At 52.5% G+C, this 19,475-nt stretch overlaps 1 protein-coding gene across 4 annotated transcripts in view; it reads left to right on the top strand.

The window, feature by feature from the left end:
* Positions 1–530: 530 nt before the first annotated feature.
* The window catches only part of Disp3 (dispatched RND transporter family member 3), a 48,821-nt gene continuing 29,876 nt past the window's right edge, over positions 531–19,475 (top strand). For 2 of the 4 annotated variants that reach the window (XR_005504462.2, XM_039110097.2), the window contains exons 1-3: positions 531–767; positions 16,773–17,748; positions 18,278–18,497. Coding sequence is in view for 2 of the 4 variants with exons in the window: in XM_039110097.2 (XP_038966025.1) it covers positions 16,776–17,748; positions 18,278–18,497 (1,193 nt within the window). In the remaining 2 variants the exon portion in view is untranslated. The remainder of the gene's footprint in view (positions 768–16,772; positions 17,749–18,277; positions 18,498–19,475) is intronic. The other 2 variants (XR_005504461.2, NM_001107992.2) reach the window with 2 other exon arrangements.

Below are 19,475 nucleotides of genomic sequence, written 5' to 3'. Positions count from 1 at the left end.
AGAGAGGTGAATAGAGGAGGGAGGAAGAGATGATGCCAGGCGCCTGGGCTTGGCAGCCACCTCCGGAGGGCACCCGGGGATGCCCTCAAGTGTCCAGCAAGCTGGTGAGGTGCCAAGGCTGGGCAGATGGGGCTGAGAGCCGCCAGCCGGAGCGCACGCCTGGGAGAGACCTGGGCACCCGGAAATCTAGGGGGCCAGTAGCGGGTATGGTCAGGTCCGTTTGCAGTGACTAAGACTGACCCCCAGGGGTCGCTGCGCTATGCTCTGTCCCTGCTCGCCAACTCGGGGAGCTGGCTGTACCACCACGCAGCTCCCGCAGGGGGAGAGGTAGCCAGGGCGGCGCCTGGCGGCGGGACCGGGAGACAGCAGCGCGCGGCGGAGCGCAAGCCCTAGCCGGACGGTGACGCAGAGCCCGCAGGCGCTGATGCTGGAGGCGCCAGTAGCCGTGGGGCGGCGCGACTCCAGAGGCTGCCCGGGACACCCCCGCACCCCGTGGTAGGAACCGGGACCCAAACAAAGGCGGGCGGCAGATAAAAGGCGGCGGCGGCGCCGAGTGCTTCGCGTGCGCGCTGGGGACGTAGTTGTCACGGACCTGGCCGTGGTCTGCACGCCGGCGAGCGGAGCTTGGGGGCCGTTGGCCTCCTATAGCTCTGAGGACCTTTCCTTCTGAAATTCCCTACAAGGGACAAGTGTTCGAAGCGGGGTGGTCGAAGTCCCTTAACCCCTGAGGCACCCGTGTATCAGCCTAGCTCGTCTCGGACAGCGAGGTGAGTGTGACGGCCGCTGGTCGCCATCGGGACTGGGGATGCGCTGCTCCGAAGAGGTGAAGGGTCTAACGCGCCACACGTGCCCCAGCCTGCGCGGGGAGGAGGCGGGGGAAGTGCGGGAAGTTCTCTCGTTCTCAGGCCACCCCGGGCAAGGGCCTCAACGCCCAGGAAAGCCGGCTGATGGGGACAGAGTTCCCATCTCAGAGCTTGTCCCTGCGCCCCTGAGGCTTGCATCAACGCGTTGGGGACCAGCTGCAGCCTCGGTCTGCGGGAGCGCGTTTAATGTCCAGAATCATCCTGGTTCCCTATCTCCTGCTCATCCCTGCTCGTCCCAGTGGGTGTCTGTCTGGGTCCATAAAAGTTGAGTGTCAGCCTGAAGCCATCCCAAATCCGCTGTCCGCTAGGCTTCAGAAGAGGGAGGGGACAGGAAAGCTACAGCCTCTATAGTTGCCCCCTACTTGAGCGCACTCACGCGCTTGGCGGGACGTTCTTTGAGTCTTGGGTTGCGGCTAACCCGCTGCAGGTGCCGCTGGGTGCCAGGACCTCTGGGGCTCCGGCAGGCGATGGAAGCGGAGCGCTAGAGGATCCTTGGGTCAGCCCAGAACATCCGTAAGGACTGTGATGGGGTTGGCATCTGAGCAGCCGTGGAGCACAGTCGGGGAAAGATTACCAGCACGAGTGGCGGCGAGTCCGGATGGCCAGCCCTGCCGCTGGGAGAACTTTTCCCAACTCCCTTGGGAGACGCCTCCCTGGAGTCTTCCTCTGTCCCACCTCTGTTCGGTCCACGGATGCTTCCTGAGTCTGGGTGCGAGTCCTAGTCTGGTTGCACTCTAGGTCAGTACCGCGGACAGCGCACTGAAGCCTACAGCCCCAAGCACCATCCATACGCAGGAATGAAGCACACGCACGCACTTGATATAGAGCACTCACGAACACTCCACTCACAAATTCACACTCCTTTCTGGTAAATATATTCCTATATCGTGGCTCATAGGCTCACACAATGCACACAGAGACCCAGGATTCACACCCACGTGGACAAGCCTCGTCTTCCCACAAGCCCCAGTTCGTGGGCCAGGACTCATCCCACTCAACGTTCGCTCTCGCTGGAGGATGCTCAAAACCCCCAGACTCCAGAGACCGCTGCCTAGGACCCCGCACTGATACCTCACGGTATACAGGGACTCAGGCTGTGGGTACACACACGAACACACAGTCTCGATCAGCCCCCCCTCCCCCTTCTACTGCAGACCTAGAAGCAGCTGTTAGGCTCAAAGGAAGCTCCGGGCAGCAACCCAGCCAGGCAGGCAGGCGCCTCACAGTCTTGGTTGGAAGCTCAGTGTCCATTTCGGACTCTCCACCCCCATGCCCGCTCAAGCCTCTTCCTGGCATATCTTCTCCCTTCAGGGTCTGCAGTCTTTGCTAGCACTCTTTGTTGGCTGTTCTCCTTCCCAGGGTTATCTTTCAACTGCACACCCTCTAGTGCTTCCCGTCCATCATCTTTTCTGACTGTCTTCGTCTTTTTTCCTGACTTCCCTTCACTGGAGACTGATGTGGTCTGCACTCTGCTACCCGTGCTGGTACCACTGGCCCTTGGGGCACAGACTCTGGCTTGCTTCCTCGGCTGCAGTTTCCATTCACCCATTCCTGTCTCTTCGAGTATTTGCCTCTCTCTCTCCTCAATAGCTTCAGCAGCTTTTACTGACAATCTTGGGAAATTTTTCAGGGTCAGAGCCTCAGAAAAGTGTCTCAAGGGGCCCCTGAACCTGGTGAGCGGGACAGTTCTGGGGTCACGGGAAGCCTCAGTCATCCCTCCCCCCTCCTCCAGAGCTGTCGTTTGAAGGGATCCAGACCCAGGCCTCAGCTTGCCCTTTGAGACTGCCTTTAAAATCCTGAAAAGGCTTGAGAAAATCCTTATAGTAGAGGGAGAAATGAGCCTGAAACAGAGATTCCTAGTCCCTGGTTTTAATTGGTCACAGGTGCCCCGTGCTCCCCTGGATAGACTCTCGCCATACTCTGGCTTTGGGCTTTCTGTTGTAAATGGGCAGGGTTGCCCGTGAGATTGCTTTTCGGATGTGATCGTGAAGAATGTTCACTCTATAGTGAATGTCCTGACTTGCACAGGATTGAAACCATGGTTGTAACTCACAAAGGTTATGGTGCTTCCCGCTGCTTCCTGAGAATCCCTCACTTCTGCTAAAGACACCCTACTCCCAAGTGAGGGATGCTCAGTTCATTTTCTTAATAGGACCAGAGATGCCAAGTAATTTTCTTACATCACACAGCTCAGGCCCAGTTTCCATGGAGGCAGGCACTGATGAAGTCCTCGCTTCTGGTGATGAGGACCCCCCTCCCCCCTTTCTGGCACACCTGGCCAGAAAGGCAGATGGAGTTGCTAGGTTGACGGTCCTTGTCCCCAGACACATGGTTTCACAGAAGGGACTGTCCAAGATATATCACCAACAGCCTCAAGTCTCTAGGACTCAACCAAGCAGGCTGGTCTTGATCTGTGTGTGCACTGAGGGAGGACAGGCCTCAGCACCATTTGACTAAGCTGTTTCTCACAGAATCCTGATTTGAGGGCTGCAAATCGAGGTGCCTAGAGATATGGTGGGCTCCCCCAAGGGAACCACCAACCAACTATTGGTTGTATATAGTCACCCCAAGATGATGGTCACAACAATGGCATAGGAACTGATCGTAACAGTCCTGGTTGATAACTGATAGCCGCTGGATTTTAATTGGAAGCTTGTCTCTCTATCTCTAGTTCCTCCCCTTTGAAATCATCCTCTCACCAGTACCCCCCTCAGTGTTCCCTTTCCAGCATGCTCAAGTGTGACCACCACTGTCCCTGTCCTAGCTCAGCGAGCGAGGGAGCCAAGGGGCTTGTCATTTGAAACCCTCTCTCTCTCTCACTGCCCACCCTCCCCACCACGGGAGCCTGTTTCTGCCTGTGGAGCATGAGAGGCGTCAAAGTCTGTCAAAACACCCTCCAAAGCTGGATTCCAGAGCACCAATATCCCGGGGAAAATAAATAAAGAGAACAGCAGCAGCCCGGAATAGAAACACGCACCCAGTCGCAAATACGCATGTTTTCCACGAGTCTCGTTTCACGGGCAGGCAGTGCAGCACGAGCTCCAGCTGCTCAACAAAGGCCAGAGGCAGGGACGGTACCGTTCCAGTCCAGGGAAGCCAGGGGACTCTTCCCAGCCAGCTTGTTCCCCACACTGGGAAACCACAGGCCACACTCGACACCGGCTGCCCTGGCTGGAAGGTTCCAGGAAGGGGATGGTAGTTGATAGGTTCCTGAGGGTTAGTCACTAGCTCACTGGGAAGGGACATGCAAGGCTGATGGCCTCACGTCCCCTGTTTACCATGAGAGGCTGGCAATGGCAGCACCTTAACAGCAGTGGCTGGTTGGATGCCTGCCGCCTATCAGGCAGGAAGCACATAAACATGTGGTCGTATTTAAGCTTCTCGAGGCATGGGGTCATTATCCTCAGGGGATTCGTGGGAAAAAGAAAACAGAGAGTCTATCCTGAGACCTCACGACCTGAAGAGTCCAAGTTGGACTCTTCCTGCCTCTGCCTCCCGAGTGCTGAGATTAAAGGTGTGCGCCGCCATACCAGACAGGACCAAATTTTGATCTGAATGACGCAGAAGTCTCCTCCGTGCCCAGGATTCTGCGCTGTCGTAGTTATTTCTTTCGTGTTTATTTACTACGTTCCGTCAAGAGAACCAACCACTCGTGCTTGGTGTAGCAACTGAGACTCTTGTCTCAGGAAGCAAATAAAATGAAAAAACAGACCCACCTATGTGATCGTTAGCGTGATCAAATGTGTCTCTAAGTGGCCTGAGTGCACTGGGTAGCTGGGGTTTCTGAGCCATGACTAGGCTGAGACAGGGTCTGAGTGCCTCACTGCTGCATCTCAGGCCCCGTCTCCTGCCTTGGGAACCCAACCACAGCCCTGAGACGGAGTCCCACTGTAGATCTTAGGCTAGGAAAGACAACATAATTCAGAAGAGGTCAGAGCCAAACAGACTTGGCGAGCAGGGAAGTGACTTCAGAGAAGGCAAGTAAGTTCCCTAGCGTCACACAGCATTCTTGCACCAGAACCCGAGTCTCGAAGAGGCTGGTTCTGGAGCAGTCTGGTTGGCTCTAGGGAACTGAATTGATACAGGCAGTGAGTCTAGCCATGTCCCTTCAAGGGCAGAGATGAAATTCCTGTCATTGTTCAATCCATCCCTGCATCCCTGTTGATGTCAGCCTGAACCTCTTCTAACCCCGGGCCTACAACAACCAGCAACTGAGGCAATACAGCATGCCAGCTCTTGCTAAATATCCTTTGTCCTCTAATGCCCACAACCACCCTGAAGACAGGCGTTCTTGTTCTAATTCACAACGGGAGGAAGCAGGTGAGACTGGAGAGGTTGGGTCGCTCGCCCAAGGTCATATCACTAGTTAAGGAGCCATTGGGGTCCAGCAGAGCCCCTGCCAGAAGGTTCACTGTGAGAATGAGGAAAGGGAGGCTTTGGGACCAGAGCCAGGGGGAAGGTGCAGCCACTGGGCAGCTCCAGGCTAATTCTATGACACCTCTCCAGCCTTGTCTTGATTGCTGGCACCGGCAGCTGCTGTGCTCCTGCCAATCCCTGGAAGGAGGAGACCCAGGGAAGCATCTAGGACAAGCCATTGCAGGATGTCACTAGAGGGTCAGGGCAGGAACATCTTAGGTAGTGAAGCAGCTAGATGAGGACACCATGGGATGCAGTCCCTAGATTCTGGCACCCCACTCCCTCCTTTCAATGCCTCTCTCTAAGGAAGCGAGCCTGGGAACCTAGGAAGTCTGAAGCTGCGTTGGTGACAGGCTCAGGACTCAATGTACTGCAAGCAAGAAGGTCAGGACATGGGGCTGGGGATTTAGCTCAGTGGTAGAGCGCTTACCTAGGAAGCGCAAGGCCCTGGGTTCGGGTCCCCAGCTCCGAAAAAAAAAGAACCAAAAAAAAAAAAAAAAAAAAAAGAAGGTCAGGACAATGGAAAGATCTGTATGGGTCCTGATGTTAGCCTCTTTCATCCGGGCCCCCAACAGAGGGCAATTTTTAGAACCAGGCAAGACTATCCTGGGAGAGAGTTTCAGGGTCTTAAACCTCCTGGGAAAGGCTTCTTTAATCCCCTGCACCCCTGAGTGTCCATGCACAGCCCCATGGTGTGCCAAGCACTGGGCATTCAAAGAAAGATCTATCTGGAGCCCTGTAGAGTACCATGGAGTCCCCTACCCCGTCCCTGACTCCTGCCCCGAGAGCAAAGGTGATCAGTGATCCAAGTGATTGCTCTCATGTCTCTCCAGAAACAGAAGAGGGACCCAGTATTTTCTGGAACTGAGGACCTAATCCAAGCAAGCGGTCTTCTCCAGTTCCGGCAGTAAATTTCCATAGGTGCTATAACAACCAGCAGGCTACTCAGCTTCCTGTCTTGGTGGCTGTGGTGGGAGGCGCCATGGGGCCAGTTCCTCCCAGATGACATGTGGTCCTGATATCCAGCACACATATGGTACCTTGGTCAGTAGGAGAAGAAGCATGGCAGGCAATGGGCATCCAGATCTGCCCGAAGGACAGGTAATACCTTCCCGACTCTGGGGAAGATACACACACGGAGCCCAAGGGCAGAAAGACGGCGCTAAATTGGGACACTGGGAAGTGACGTTTCCCCATTGTCCTGACCTTGGTACCGAAGGGCTTCTTAGGAGCCTTGCTGGGGTTAAGCTGCAGAGAGGTCAGCCCAGTTATAAGAATGACTCTGAGAGCAAGCAGCACACCTCGTGGTTTTAAAACTTTATTTTGTATGTATGAGCATCTTGTTCACATATGTATATACGTGAACCACATGTGTGCCTAGTGCCCATGTTGGAAGAGGTTGTTGGTACTGGAGTTATGGAAGTTGTGAGCCACCAGGTGGGTGCTGGTCCTCTTCAAGAACAAATGCTCCTAACTGTCGAGCCATCTCTGCAGCCCCAGGCAGCAGACTTTGAATGTCTGCTCCACGGGTGACATTCTGTAGATCTTGTCAGTTAGCTGGCATCCTGTGCTCACCTGGCAACAGGTGGCACCTACTGTGTCCATCATAAGGGCAGGAAGTGGGAAGGGCAGAGAGAAGTGAAGCAGGAAGCAAGAGAGACAGGATTTGAACCCAGACAAGGTGATGACAGACCACTACGACAGGATGAAGTCCACAGTTTGGCCTTCGCTAACACAATTTGTGGAAGCACCTTTTGGATCCTCAGTGATTGGTGGTTTGTATGTCTGGCTCGGGGTGGGGACTGGCCGTTTGTAGTTCTGACTGCCAAGCAGCAAACAGATCACTTTTCTGATATCCAGATGCGGACAGCATCTGGCTGACTGACAGGCCATCCTCTGGCTTTCATCTGGATAGCTTCCCATTTCCACCCGTGGTAGACACAGGTGGGCCCCAGGTCCCTCTGAGTATAGTAGCATCTGGGGATTCCTGGATGAAAGCCTTGGTTTAAAAGCTTCATTGTGTGGTTCACAAAAAATAGGACACTGGTTTTGGTTCTTGCCTGCAGTCCAGACCTGAGAGAAATTAAACCAGAAAGAAATCAGGCTTTGGAAAAGCATCGGCCACCAGATAAAACCCTTCCTGGTCTGGCTGGGGGCAAGTACCACAGTAGCAACTGCTACCTGCTACCTGCAAGGCAGCCTGATTGCCCTAGCAAGTCTGACAGAGGCTTGCAGCAGACCATCCGAAGTAACAGCTAAAATCTACGATACACAAGGAGATGTCAGAATCAAGAGATATTTTTTGGGCATCAGAGAACGCGAGAATGGGTCTAGGGTGAGAATTTAATGAATCTTTTGGAAAGAAGGATTTCACAAAGTCAAGATTAGGATGGTTTAACAAGAATAACAGTAGAAAGTACCAATAGGGTGGAATGGATGCATGGGTGGATGGGTACGTAGACGGTTTCATGCCTGTATGGATGAGTAGGTGGGTAGATGTATACATGCATGGAGAGATAAGTGCATGGATAGATGGATGAATAAGTGGATGGATTTATGCATGCATGGATGAATGCATGGATAGATGGATGGATGGATGGATGGATGGATGGATGGATGGATGGGAACATGATGAATGGATACATATGTGAGCAATGGATAGATGATTGCATGGATAGGTGAATGGATGGATGGGTGATTTCATGAATGGATGGATACATGGATGGATGAATAGATAGATGGCTGTTTACATGGATAGGTGATGAATGGATGGCTGTCTACATGGATGCAAATATGCATCAATGAATGAGGTAGACACATGAGTGGGTGAGGAAATATGATAGGTGGATGGATGTGTGTGTGTGTGTGTGTGTGTGTGTGTGTGTGTTAATGGCTACATGAATGCATGCATGTATAGAAGAATGGGTAGGTAGGTACAAGCATGGCTGGGTAGATAAATGATGGATGGATGCATATATACGTGGGCACATGAATAGGTGATTGCATGGATGGATGGATGGACAGATGGGCAGACAGACAGATGGACAGATAGATGAATGATGGATGGAGCTAAAGAGCTTTCTAATTAGCTTTGATAATCAGGGTTTTGACTGACAGGCCCCCAACCCCCTGTACTGACAAAGGAAAGACTATCTGTCCCTATCCCCATCTTCAAAGAACTTCCCTTCCTCCTGGAAGAGTTGGCCGTTACTAGAGGAGGCCCCTGAGTCTGGGAAGCCTGGGGAGGGATCTTTGGATTAGAGATCCTGACAGATTCCTCTCCTGGGGGGATGTATAGTAGATGAAGCCAAGTCCAAGCCTAGGGTCCTGGCAAGGCCTGACACAGTGGGGTGGGGAGCGACTGCTTTCCTGTTACTGCCAGTTTAGCCAGGGGCAGCATCTGAATAAGAATCAGTCTGGTTTGTTTGCCTTCCCAGAAGACTGAGTGGATTGCCCCTTCCTCTGCAGTCCTCCATCAAAGCATGCCTAGACTCCTGCTCATCCTGTGGGTCTCCTGCCCTGAGGTGATGTGGGGCCTGCAGACAAGGTGATTTGATCCCGTGAGTCTCATTCTCTCACTCCATCCTGAAGGACCCTCCGTTATGGGATTCCCTTGGCTCCTGGCTGTGGAACCCCAAGTTCTCAGGGAATCAACACCTCCCTTCCCAGCTAGCTCCGTTCTTCTCTCACCACCTACGTCCTGACCCTTTAGGGATTTTGGAAGACAGAACTGGGTTGTCTTTGAAGCTCATTAGATTCAGCTTTCCTGCTGACAGAGGGCAAACAGGAGACAGGGATGAGACTTGGTAACATCTCAGTGATATCAGGACAGGTGGGATGGCTGCTGGAGGAGGGACCAAGTGCCTCACTGGGTCTCTCCAGATCTCTGGGACTGGAAGCAGCAGTTGTTAGCCGTAGAGCCCTGGATGTTCTCAGTACCTTTGTGATAAAAATTGCAGAGTCAAGGCTAGACTCTCGAGGTTCCACTCTCCAGCCATAGCCCCTGACCCCAGCTGCTCAACTCTGACCACTCCTGCCTATCTCAACAGACAATGGACTCATCACAGGGTGGGCTGAGAATTAGAGCACTGTCAGACTCCTAGCTCTGCTGGGGACCGAACCCAGGGCCTTGTGCTTGCTAGGCAAGCGCTTTACCACTGAGCTAAATCCCCAACCCTCCACTGAGCTAAATTCCCAACCCTGATCCATGCCAATCTTAAATAAGGAGGACTACTAGGTGCTCCTCCAGCACTGACCACACTCCTTACATGTATGCTGGAGCTGCCAATCACCAATCACTGGGAAAGCCACTGACTTGGACACTGAAAGGAGAATTCACCAGGACACCCTCAAGGCAAAGCAGGATGTCAGTCTCTAAGGTTGAAGTTTCCACTCACCTCTCTCCTGGGGCTGCCGTTCTGCCATCTCAGCAGAGACCCTGCCGAGATTGCCCCTAGAATGACGGGGGTTGACACTGGGTGCGCACACCAGCCAGCACGCATGGCGCGTACCTGTGAACAGCACACACCGGTGAGGGTCAGAAGGGCTGATTTTAGAGCCCAGCATTTTCAAACATTTCAAACTCAAGTAAAACCTAACGGTGAAAAGTTCAGGTCTAAACAAGCCCCAGTAGTCCCTTAAAAGATGCAGTTTTCTGCTTTGCAAATTGGAAATCATTCCTTGGGGGTGGAAAACATGAGACCTAATGGTCTGCAAGCCGGAAACTGCTGCAGAGCCGCAGTGTCCGAGTCCCCTAGGTTGGGAAGACTGAGGACGGGCAGAAAATGGCTCCAGCTTGGTAGATGGAGCCTGGATAGCCTCTACCGTTCTCCTGCCTCTCTCCTCTGGGACTAGCCTCCTTTGTGCTCTACGAGCCTAAGTTCTCCAGGGGAGGGGCTCTGGTTTAGTCACAGTGCTCCCCCAAGGCTGGAGCACCCTGCTTTAGCTCCTGACCATCTTAGAGCCTCTCTATTCCCTCCAGTTTCTCTCTGAGAGGCCACGGGCTTGGACTCATGGGTGGGATCGAGGTGTATCTGAGGCTTTTCCCAGAACTCGGCTACATTGTGTCTCAGAGGAGGTAACAGTGTCCAGCACATACCTACTGGCTATTCAGCTATCTCGGCTACGGCTACGCAGTCTGATGTTACTGCATTGCCCTGGAGGGCTACTCCCTCTACCCCATTACATAGTAGCTTGTGATGGGCATAAGGGCAGACCTCCCCCGGCACTAAGCTTCCTTTGCCCTGCTCCCTCCCACTTACATTAAGATAATTCTTCCCACTCAGTATCTGGTAGGTGGGGGACATACAAGCTCAGAGATGGTAGATGACCTGTTCTAAGTCACACAGCAGGTCTGTGGCAGGTCAGGACCCTACTCCAGCCCCTGGCCAATTCTGCTGCTGCAGGCGCCCATCACCTGCCCCTGGGCAAGCTCCAGGAAGAGCTGCCTGGAACCGGGGAAGCAAGAGTGGTTTTACATATTTGCTAATCGGGTCTTAGAGAGAGAAGAGCCCTGAGCTCATCAGCCAGGAAGGAATCCAATTTGGCTTTTATAGCCCTGGTTATTCACCCTCCATTGTGGGTTCTTCTCTTTTTTATTAGCCCAATCTTCTCTGGGGCTGGAGAACTGACTGCAGAGGCTGCTGAGCTCTAGGGGTCCCAGGCTCCAGAGCCCCTCATGGCATTCTAGACAGTGGTCAGGATGTGCTGGGAAGGGGCGACAGGGTGGGGTTTCTGGAACCTTCTGCCCCTCCCACCAGGAGTACCTGGGAGCGTGTTCTAATTTCTATTTCTATTCATGCTGCTGGCTACATTAAGCTTTCATTGTCTTGTTCTCTGTGATACCGAGGCTGCTGTAAGGGCCCCAGAGTCTGGGCTGATTGATGGGTCTGGAAAGAGGCCTGAGCTGCACATGTAGGAAAGAGGAAAAGGAGAGAGAGAAGGAGAGATCAGTGGGTGGAGTCCCTTTGGCAGCGGAACAGGGTGCCTAAAAGGACGGCTTCTGCCTTCAGTCTGCAGGAACTCTAGCCGGCCCTACCCTGCGGGCAGCTAACTGCTCTGTGAACTGAGAGCAGATGAGAAACGGAATAAAAACCGGTAGGGCTCAGCAGCTAAACGAACGCGCTTGCCTCCAAACCTGAGGGCCCCAAGTTCCAGCCCTAGGACCCACGTAACGAGAGGAAGTAACTGACTCCAGCAGAGTGTGCTCTGACCTCTGCACGCATACAGACGTGTGCACACACAAAATGAATAAAATGTACATCTTAAAGAGCAGGCCACACAGTAGGGCCTGGCTGTTGGTAAGCATCCCACCATCCAATCAATGGAGAAGAATTTGTGGCCCCAAACGCCCAACCAGTGGCAGTGTCAGGACTCGAACCCAGGTCTTTCTAACTACACGGCCTGTGCTGCTCAGCTCACCCTTCAGCCCTGGAATCAGACCCTGGTTTTAAGTCTCTAATAACCTCTTGCTGTCAGGGGGAACCACTCCCATCCCACGGAGCCCAGCAGAGAGAATCCACAGAATGGCAGAAACACAATTTTGAGACTCTCTGGAGACTCCGGGACAGTGCCCTTGGCTGATATACTGCCCAGAGCAAAGCTTGTTTGCCTGATATATTTCTAGCCTGTTCAGTTTTACGAGTCAGCGCCCAGTTTCCTCAGCAGCCACCAGCTTGGGGAGGATGGCCGTCCCTCATCTGCTCTGCCTCAGCAGCCTGCACATCTCTGAGAAATGAGGGGCTTGGGCAGGCTTACCACAGCCCTTTCTACTGCCCCTCCATTTCCTCCTCCACCTCACCAAGGCTCCCAATCAGTAAGCCCAGGTCCCGTTGAGCCAATAGGATAGTACTTTCTGGGAACACGCCTCCTGCAGGAAGTCTAAGTGACTATCCCAGCCGGGCACAGCTAGCATTGCCCCAGGATGAGCGGAGAGACCTAAGTTCATGTTTTCGGAGGAAGGGAGAGAGTTCTGAGAAATACTGTCTGCCTTTGTTTGTAGGTCTGGGGGCCCCGGCAGAGCATTTGCCAGTTAGAATCTGTAATTTCCTTATTCTGGTCCTGGGGATTGAACCAGAGCCTTACGCATGCTAGGCAAACACTCTCTTGCTGAGCTGTATCTCCAGCTTAGAACCTGGGTTTCTTGAGAGAAAATTCTAGAACTGCCCTAGTATCGAGTTGCTCCTGTGGGCACCCCCACTTTCTCTCTGCTTCTTATTCCTCTTGTATTAAGAGTTTTCTAGGGGGCTGGAGAGATGGCTCAGTGGTTAAGAGCACTGACTGCTCTTCCAGAAATCCTGAGTTCAATTCTCAGCAACCACATGGTGGCTCACAACCATCTGTAATGGAATCTGATGCCCTCTTCTGGTGTGTCTGAAGACAGCTACAGTGTACTCATAAATAAATAAATAAAAATTTTTAAAGAAATCTTTAGAGAAATAAAGTTCTTGCATATATATGTATATATTAGATTATAAAGATATGAATGTAGATAAGGATGAGATACATAGATATAAATTAGATACAGATATGATATAGATATATTCTTTGTGACTTTTTTTCTCCTGTAAAATGGGGATGCTCACATACGTTTGTTGCAAGGTTGATATGAGGCCGACAGAGATGGGTTAAAAATCCTCTCTAGCGTGGTAGAACCAGAACTAATTATGATGTTATAATTATCTTAACGAGCATCAGAGATTCTAGCTCAGCTAGCCAGGATTCAACTTTACCCCATATGCATGTGATTTTGTCCCCCATCGAGCACCTAAGCCACCGCCAGTCTCCTAGTTTGGAATGGAGTTTCCAAGTCATAGAAAAGTCCTGGAATGCTGACTAACAGGCATGTGGTGGGGCATCGGGAAGGCAGAACCAGGTCTCAGGACAGCGGTACCTAGGAGAGCCTGTGAGCTTCCCTTCGTTTCCCTTCCTTCCCCTTGAGCTAGACTCTGAAAGAGGCAGGACCCACAAGCAGAGAGAGACAAGGCCTGTACCCCAGCGGCGGCGGCAGCAGCAGCAGCAGCAGCAGCAGCAGCAGCAGCAGCAGCAGCAGCAGCAGCAGAGAGGAACCACGTAACTCAAAACGTCTCAGTTTGAACTTCTGCCCAAATCTTTCAACCCCGATGTGAGAGGATTCTAAGGGCTCTGAGCTGTTCGTGGACCAGAGCTGAACCAGGGAAGCAAAACACAGCGAGTCAGGGAGAAAAAGCTGATTAGCTCCTAATTGCCGTTAAATTATATATATACATATATGTATTTTAAGTAGAATCTGCATGTCTAATGTGATTTTTTGATTACATTTTAATAGTCTGGCTGGGATGAGGGAATGACGAAGGAAGGAGTCTGTCATCCCTGGCTAGGAAGAAAGTTGCAAACAGAAAGCTTTGGCCTCGGCCTCCAGCATGGGCACCGCATGAAGGACAAGTAGGAGCCTGGTTGGGTGTCAACACCACCTCCCACCAAAGTTCTTTCCCTGTAGTCTTCAAACACAGCTTCTCTATTTTGAATGTGCTTATCATTCTAGACCTGCGTGTCCGCTGGGGCCACCAAAAACGCTACTCCAGAATCTGGTGCAAAATAGAAAACTTCCAGGCAAGAATCCTGGCCCCATACTGCTGGAACGACCCCTTGGGTGTTAACGCCGCTGCTCACTGGGTCTCAGTTTCCCCGTGTGGGCAGCAGAACCGCTGTGTTTGATATATTTTGTTTTGTTTCTCGGGACACAGCTTTCTATAGCCCACACTGGCCTCAAGTTTGCAATGGAGCTGAGGATGAAGTTTAAGCTCCTGGTCCTCCCCCGCCTCCATTTCCCGAGTGCTGAGGTGAGACGTATGCACCACCATACGTGGTGTATGGATGCTGGGGACGGAAGCAGGGGATCCATGCATGCCAGGCAAGCACTGTACAACTGAGCCGCTCCCCCAGTTCCTTTGCTAAAGGTTTGAGGGTGGTGATTTACTTCCCCTTCCTTTTAAGACTGTCCCCTCTGCCTCAAGGGACTGACAGTGTCCACACATCTTCCCTCCTTCCCCCAGCCCAATGTTCTGCATTCTCACTACTATATCCTGGTTCCTTGGTTTGCTTCTTGGAGGCCAGCACTTTCCTCCCTACCCCCAACACCAAGTACACCATGACTCCTCAAAGAGGTAAAGACAGCTGGTAAAATATGCATGCCAACACACACACACACGGTCTAAACAGCATTTATTTCTGATTCCAAAAGTAAGACTGTACCTGATCTTTGCAGAAAATCTGGAAACAGACAAGCATGAAAAGAGAAGATTAAAAAAAAAATCACCCATAATCCTCCGAAACAGTGATAGCCCGTTCCCAATGGGTTGTATTTTAAAAATATATATATGTATGGAATTCCTTTCCCACTCCCTGGTTATAAAAGTGGAGTTTTGTTTTGGATATTGGTTTGAGTCACAGCAAGAATGACCTTGAAACTGAATGTATCAGTCGGATAGGTATGGTAGTTCCTGACTGGCACTCCAGCACTTGGGAAGTAGAGGCAGGAGGATCAGGATTTCAAGGTCATCCTCGGCTATATGGAGAGCTTGAGGCAAGTTTGAGGCTACATAATATCCAATCTCAAACCCTGAGGGCAGAACTGCAGAGCTCAGTGGTCGAGAGCACTTACTGCTCTTTCAGAGGACCAAGGTTCAGTTCCCAGCACCCATACCAGGAGAACACAACTTGAGTTACTTGTCTGTAACTCAAGGTCCGGGGATCAAACACCATTTGACCTCGTGGGCAGCTGCACACACACACGATGCACATACACTCACGCACACACTGACCTAAATTCAAACAGAAGGAGTGTTGGTGAGATGGGGCAGAGGGTGAAGCAAGCCTGTAAGCTGAGTTCAATCCCTGGGATGCACACAGTGGAAAGAGAGGGCTGACTTCCGTGAAAGGGTCCTCTGAATGCCTTGTGCACACCATGGGTGGGTTTATGCACAACTACACAGAGCAGGGAAGAAGAGAGAACAGAATGTAATAAAAAGGCGGGAAGGAAGAGGGGGAATGAAGGAGGGAGAGAACTTTTTCTTTCTTTCTCCCCATTAAGGGGTCATTATCTTGACTTCCCCCCTTCTTTCAAGTCTTGGACTGAGTCTCCTCAGCCATTCTTTGTATTGTGTCTGTCTCTCCTCCACCCCACCTCCCATTATCCCACTCCCCTGCCTCACACACGAACCTATGGCCTTACTCCATTCTCTTCCTTACTTTCCCTGACTGACAGCACTCTCTTGTTCCTGGGTCGCCCGGCATATTGAAGGGAAAGGCTCCAGACCATGCCAGTGGAAAGTGCGGCATCCTCAGTCCAGCTGCCTGTTCCCTTTCCGCCTGGTGTCTAAGTGGATTAGGAGTCTCCCTTCATCAAGGGGCTGGCTCTCCCAGGGACAGTGAAGGTGGCCTTTGGGCTACTCGGTGGGAGTCCTCACATCTCACTGGGAGATGCCTAGCCCCTGCCTGCGCTCAGAGGGCTGCAGTTGCTGGAACCGCATATTAAGTGATCTAAGCTTGACAAACACAGCGGCTGCAGCTGCTGCATTTAGGGAAGAACTGAGGATGTACTGAGGGCCCCCGTGGCAGACACCTAGCCTTGGCACAGTCCCCTGGGCAGTGGCTGAGGGTCTTGTGCTTCCACAGGGGAACAAAGGAATCTAATTGGCTGAGAGATGATACTTAACGTACTACGTGGACTGCAGATACTTCCACTTCTGCCCCAGAATCCTTTGAGGCAGGAATGGCTGCCTCATTTTATCGTGGATAACTCTGAAGGACAGAGTGGCTCCGAGTCTTGCCAATGTTCCAGTTGTCAAACCAGGGCCTGTCTGACTGCAGAGATCATGTTCTCTCCCTACTCTGACAGACTCCTGAAGGTGCTTCTCGGTTGCTCATTATATACAAGCAGTTGCTACGGAGCCACATCTTCTTAACGTCCTACAGAGCAGCCTCGAGTTCTAAAGTGAGACCGAGAACGCAGTAAAGATTGAAAACCCACACATAGCTAGAAGTCTTGCTGGCTTTTACCCACCAGAAGAAATGTCTTGTCTGTTGCAATTGGCTTATAGGTCCCCCCCTTTTAAAAAATGTTATGCACATGACTATTTTGTCAGTATGTATGTATGTGCACACATGTGTGCCTGGTGCCCCCTAAGGTCAGATCCCCTGGAACTAGGGCTGCAGGCAGTCGTGGGCTGCCATGTGGGTGCTGGGAATGGAACCTGGGTCCCCTGCAAGAGCACCAGCGTTCTTAACCACTGAATCATCTCTCCAGCCCCAGTTCTCCCTTTTCTTTGAAAAGACGAAATCACCTTGCTGGGTTTAATGCGAAAGAACAATGTGTTTTTTTCTGGTCAGAACACATGTTGTTGGATTCCCTAGAGCCTCATGAGCACATGATGCATCTCCATGATAGAACTACTTGTGGTACCCAGGCTGGGCAAAGCCTCCCCTCAAAGCTTCTGACCCGTCCTTTTCCCCTAGGGTATGGACTCAGAGGATGACCCCCTGCTGCAGGATGTATGGCTAGAAGAGGAACAGCAGGAAGAGGAGACTTCAGATGAGGCATGCAGGGCTGTCCCCGGTCCAGGGCTGCACTCCGGAGCACAGGGCTGCTGGCGCCGCTGGACACTGCCCTCCAGGCCCCCGACCTTGGGGTTCTGGAGTACCCTGGGCTGGGCCTTCACCAACCCATGCTGCGCAGGGCTGGTGCTGTTTCTTGGCTGCAGCATCCCCATGGTGCTGTCTGCCTTCATGTTCCTCTACTACCCGCCCCTGGACATCGACATCTCCTACAACGCCTTTGAGATCCGCAACCACGAGGCGTCACAGCGCTTCGACGCCCTGGCCTTGGCCCTCAAGTCCCAGTTTGGATCTTGGGGGCGCAACAGGCGCGACCTGGCGGACTTCACCTCTGAGACGCTGCAGCGCCTCATCTCAGAGCAGCTTCAGCAGCTGCACCTGGGGAATCATTCTCGACCTGCGTCCCGAGCTCCTCGCTCAGACCCCAGGGACACTGCTGCCACTCAGAGATCAGCAACCAATACGAGGGAGCGACGTCGCAGGGAGGCTCCGCCTCCGGAGGGTCAGGTAGCCAACCAGAGCCGAGCCCGTCGGGGCGCCTCTCGCTGGGATTACTCGCGTACCTATGTGAGCGCCAACACCCAGACGCACGCCCATTGGCGAATCGAGCTCATCTTTCTGGCGCGCGGAGATGCGGAGCGCAACATTTTCACCAGCGAGCGTCTGGTGACGATCCACGAGATCGAGCGTAAAATCATGGACCACCCCGGTTTCCGGGAGTTCTGCTGGAAGCCGCATGAGGTGCTCAAGGACCTGCCACTGGGCTCCTATTCCTACTGCTCACCACCTAGTTCACTCATGACTTACTTCTTCCCCACTGAGAGGGGCGGAAAGATCTACTACGACGGCATGGGCCAGGACCTGGCAGATATCCGAGGTGAGCAGGTGTACTGAGGAAATGGGACTATGCTGAGCTAGGGCATGACCAGCAGGCAAGGGGTCTGTGGGATGTGCTGCTAGGATTGGATATGAAGAGGGAGAGAAAGCAACAGACTAGGGTGCCCACTGGGATTGTGGGAGTTAGGTTGAGTCCAGAGAAAGTATGGCTGGTGTGAGACTTAGGGGTGGGGTTGGTTTAAAGGTACCTGGAAGGAAATTTGTCTTAGTTAGGTCTCTATTGCGACCAAGCCACCTGAAGAGCAAAGGGTTTATTTCATTATCCACATCAAAGGAAGTCAGGGCAGGAACTGGAGGCAGGAACCTAGAGGCAGGAACTGAAGCAGAAGCCACGGAAGGCAGCTGCTTACTGGCACATTTGCTAAGTTTTCTTTCTTAGTGGGAACTGCCTGCCCGGGAGAGGAAGCTGTGGCTTCTCTGAGCCATTCCTCTGTCCCACATGGTGCAGCAGCAGAGGGATTGGTGGGAGCTGGGCACTGAGCTCTTTGGGTTTTTCCTGTCGGCTGCAGGCTCCCTAGAACTGGCCATGACTCACCCTGAGTTCTACTGGTATGTGGATGAGGGGCTGTCTGTGGATAATCTGAAGAGCTCCCTTCTGCGCAGCGAGATCCTGTTTGGAGCGCCACTCCCCAACTACTACTCAGTGGACGATCGCTGGGAGGAACAGAGGGCCAAGTTCCAGAGCTTTGTAGTCACATATGTGGCCATGCTAGCCAAGCAGTCTACTAGGTAGGAAGCCCAGCCACACGGCTGTGTGTGCCTCTGGGGGTAGGCAGCAGGGTCCCTCTTAAGCCCAAAACCTCCTTCCTCACAACCGTATCCCCAGGAAGTCTTTATCCCCAAATTTGGGCAGAGTTAGGCACATCCTCCCGTTCCCTCCTAAAGGCTCCTTTTCTTGATCAGTGCTAATGGTTAGTAGGCATGACAGCTTTGAAGGAGGGAGACAATTTCAGAACTCTTGCCCGGAGGGATTGGGTGTGATAGGCAAGAAAGGAGGCGGCTCCTCTCCACCTCTAATGCCTAGAGTCTGTGGGTTTCTCTGGGCCTGAGCGTCCCTACTTGTGAGATGGGACTGTGGTTTCTATTATTCTGGCCATTAAGGAGAGAGAGCAAGGCTGGCGAGGTGGTTTGGGAGTTAAGAGCACCTTCTGCTCTTGTAGAGAACCTGGGTTCCTTTACACCAGTGGAAGCTCACAACCGTCTGTGATTCCAGGTTCAGGGGATCCTATGCCCTCTTCTGGCTTCTGCAGGCACATGGGATGTGCATGGTGCACACACCACCACCCAGGCAAAACACGCACGCATATAAAATAAATGTTTCTCTTAAAGGAGCTAAGGCCTGCAGAGATGGCTCAGTTAGTGTGTGCTTGTCATGCATAAAGATGCAGGCGTGATGATGTGAGTTCACATCCCCGGGACACACATAAAACCCAGGTATCATCCCAGCATTAGGAACTGTAGGCTTGCAAGCCCCATCTCTGATCCATGGAGTTTCCAGGGGGATTTGTGTGTGAGTGGGGGCTGAGGAGAAGACTCATTGGCTGAGACTCAGTGGATTAAAGTGTGATGGGTGTAGGACTGAAGAGTGCTTGCTGCCCTTCCAGAGGACCTGAAGGTCTGTCCCCAGCACCCACACCAGGCAGCTCTCAGCCGGACAAGAACACACACATAGATATATATAAAATAAAACTGATCTTTGGTCTCCAA

The sequence above is a fragment of the Rattus norvegicus genome, chromosome 5 (genome assembly GCF_036323735.1).
Source record: "Rattus norvegicus strain BN/NHsdMcwi chromosome 5, GRCr8, whole genome shotgun sequence".
Taxonomy (NCBI): domain Eukaryota; kingdom Metazoa; phylum Chordata; class Mammalia; order Rodentia; family Muridae; genus Rattus; species Rattus norvegicus.
This window is presented reverse-complemented; position numbering and strand designations above follow the sequence as displayed.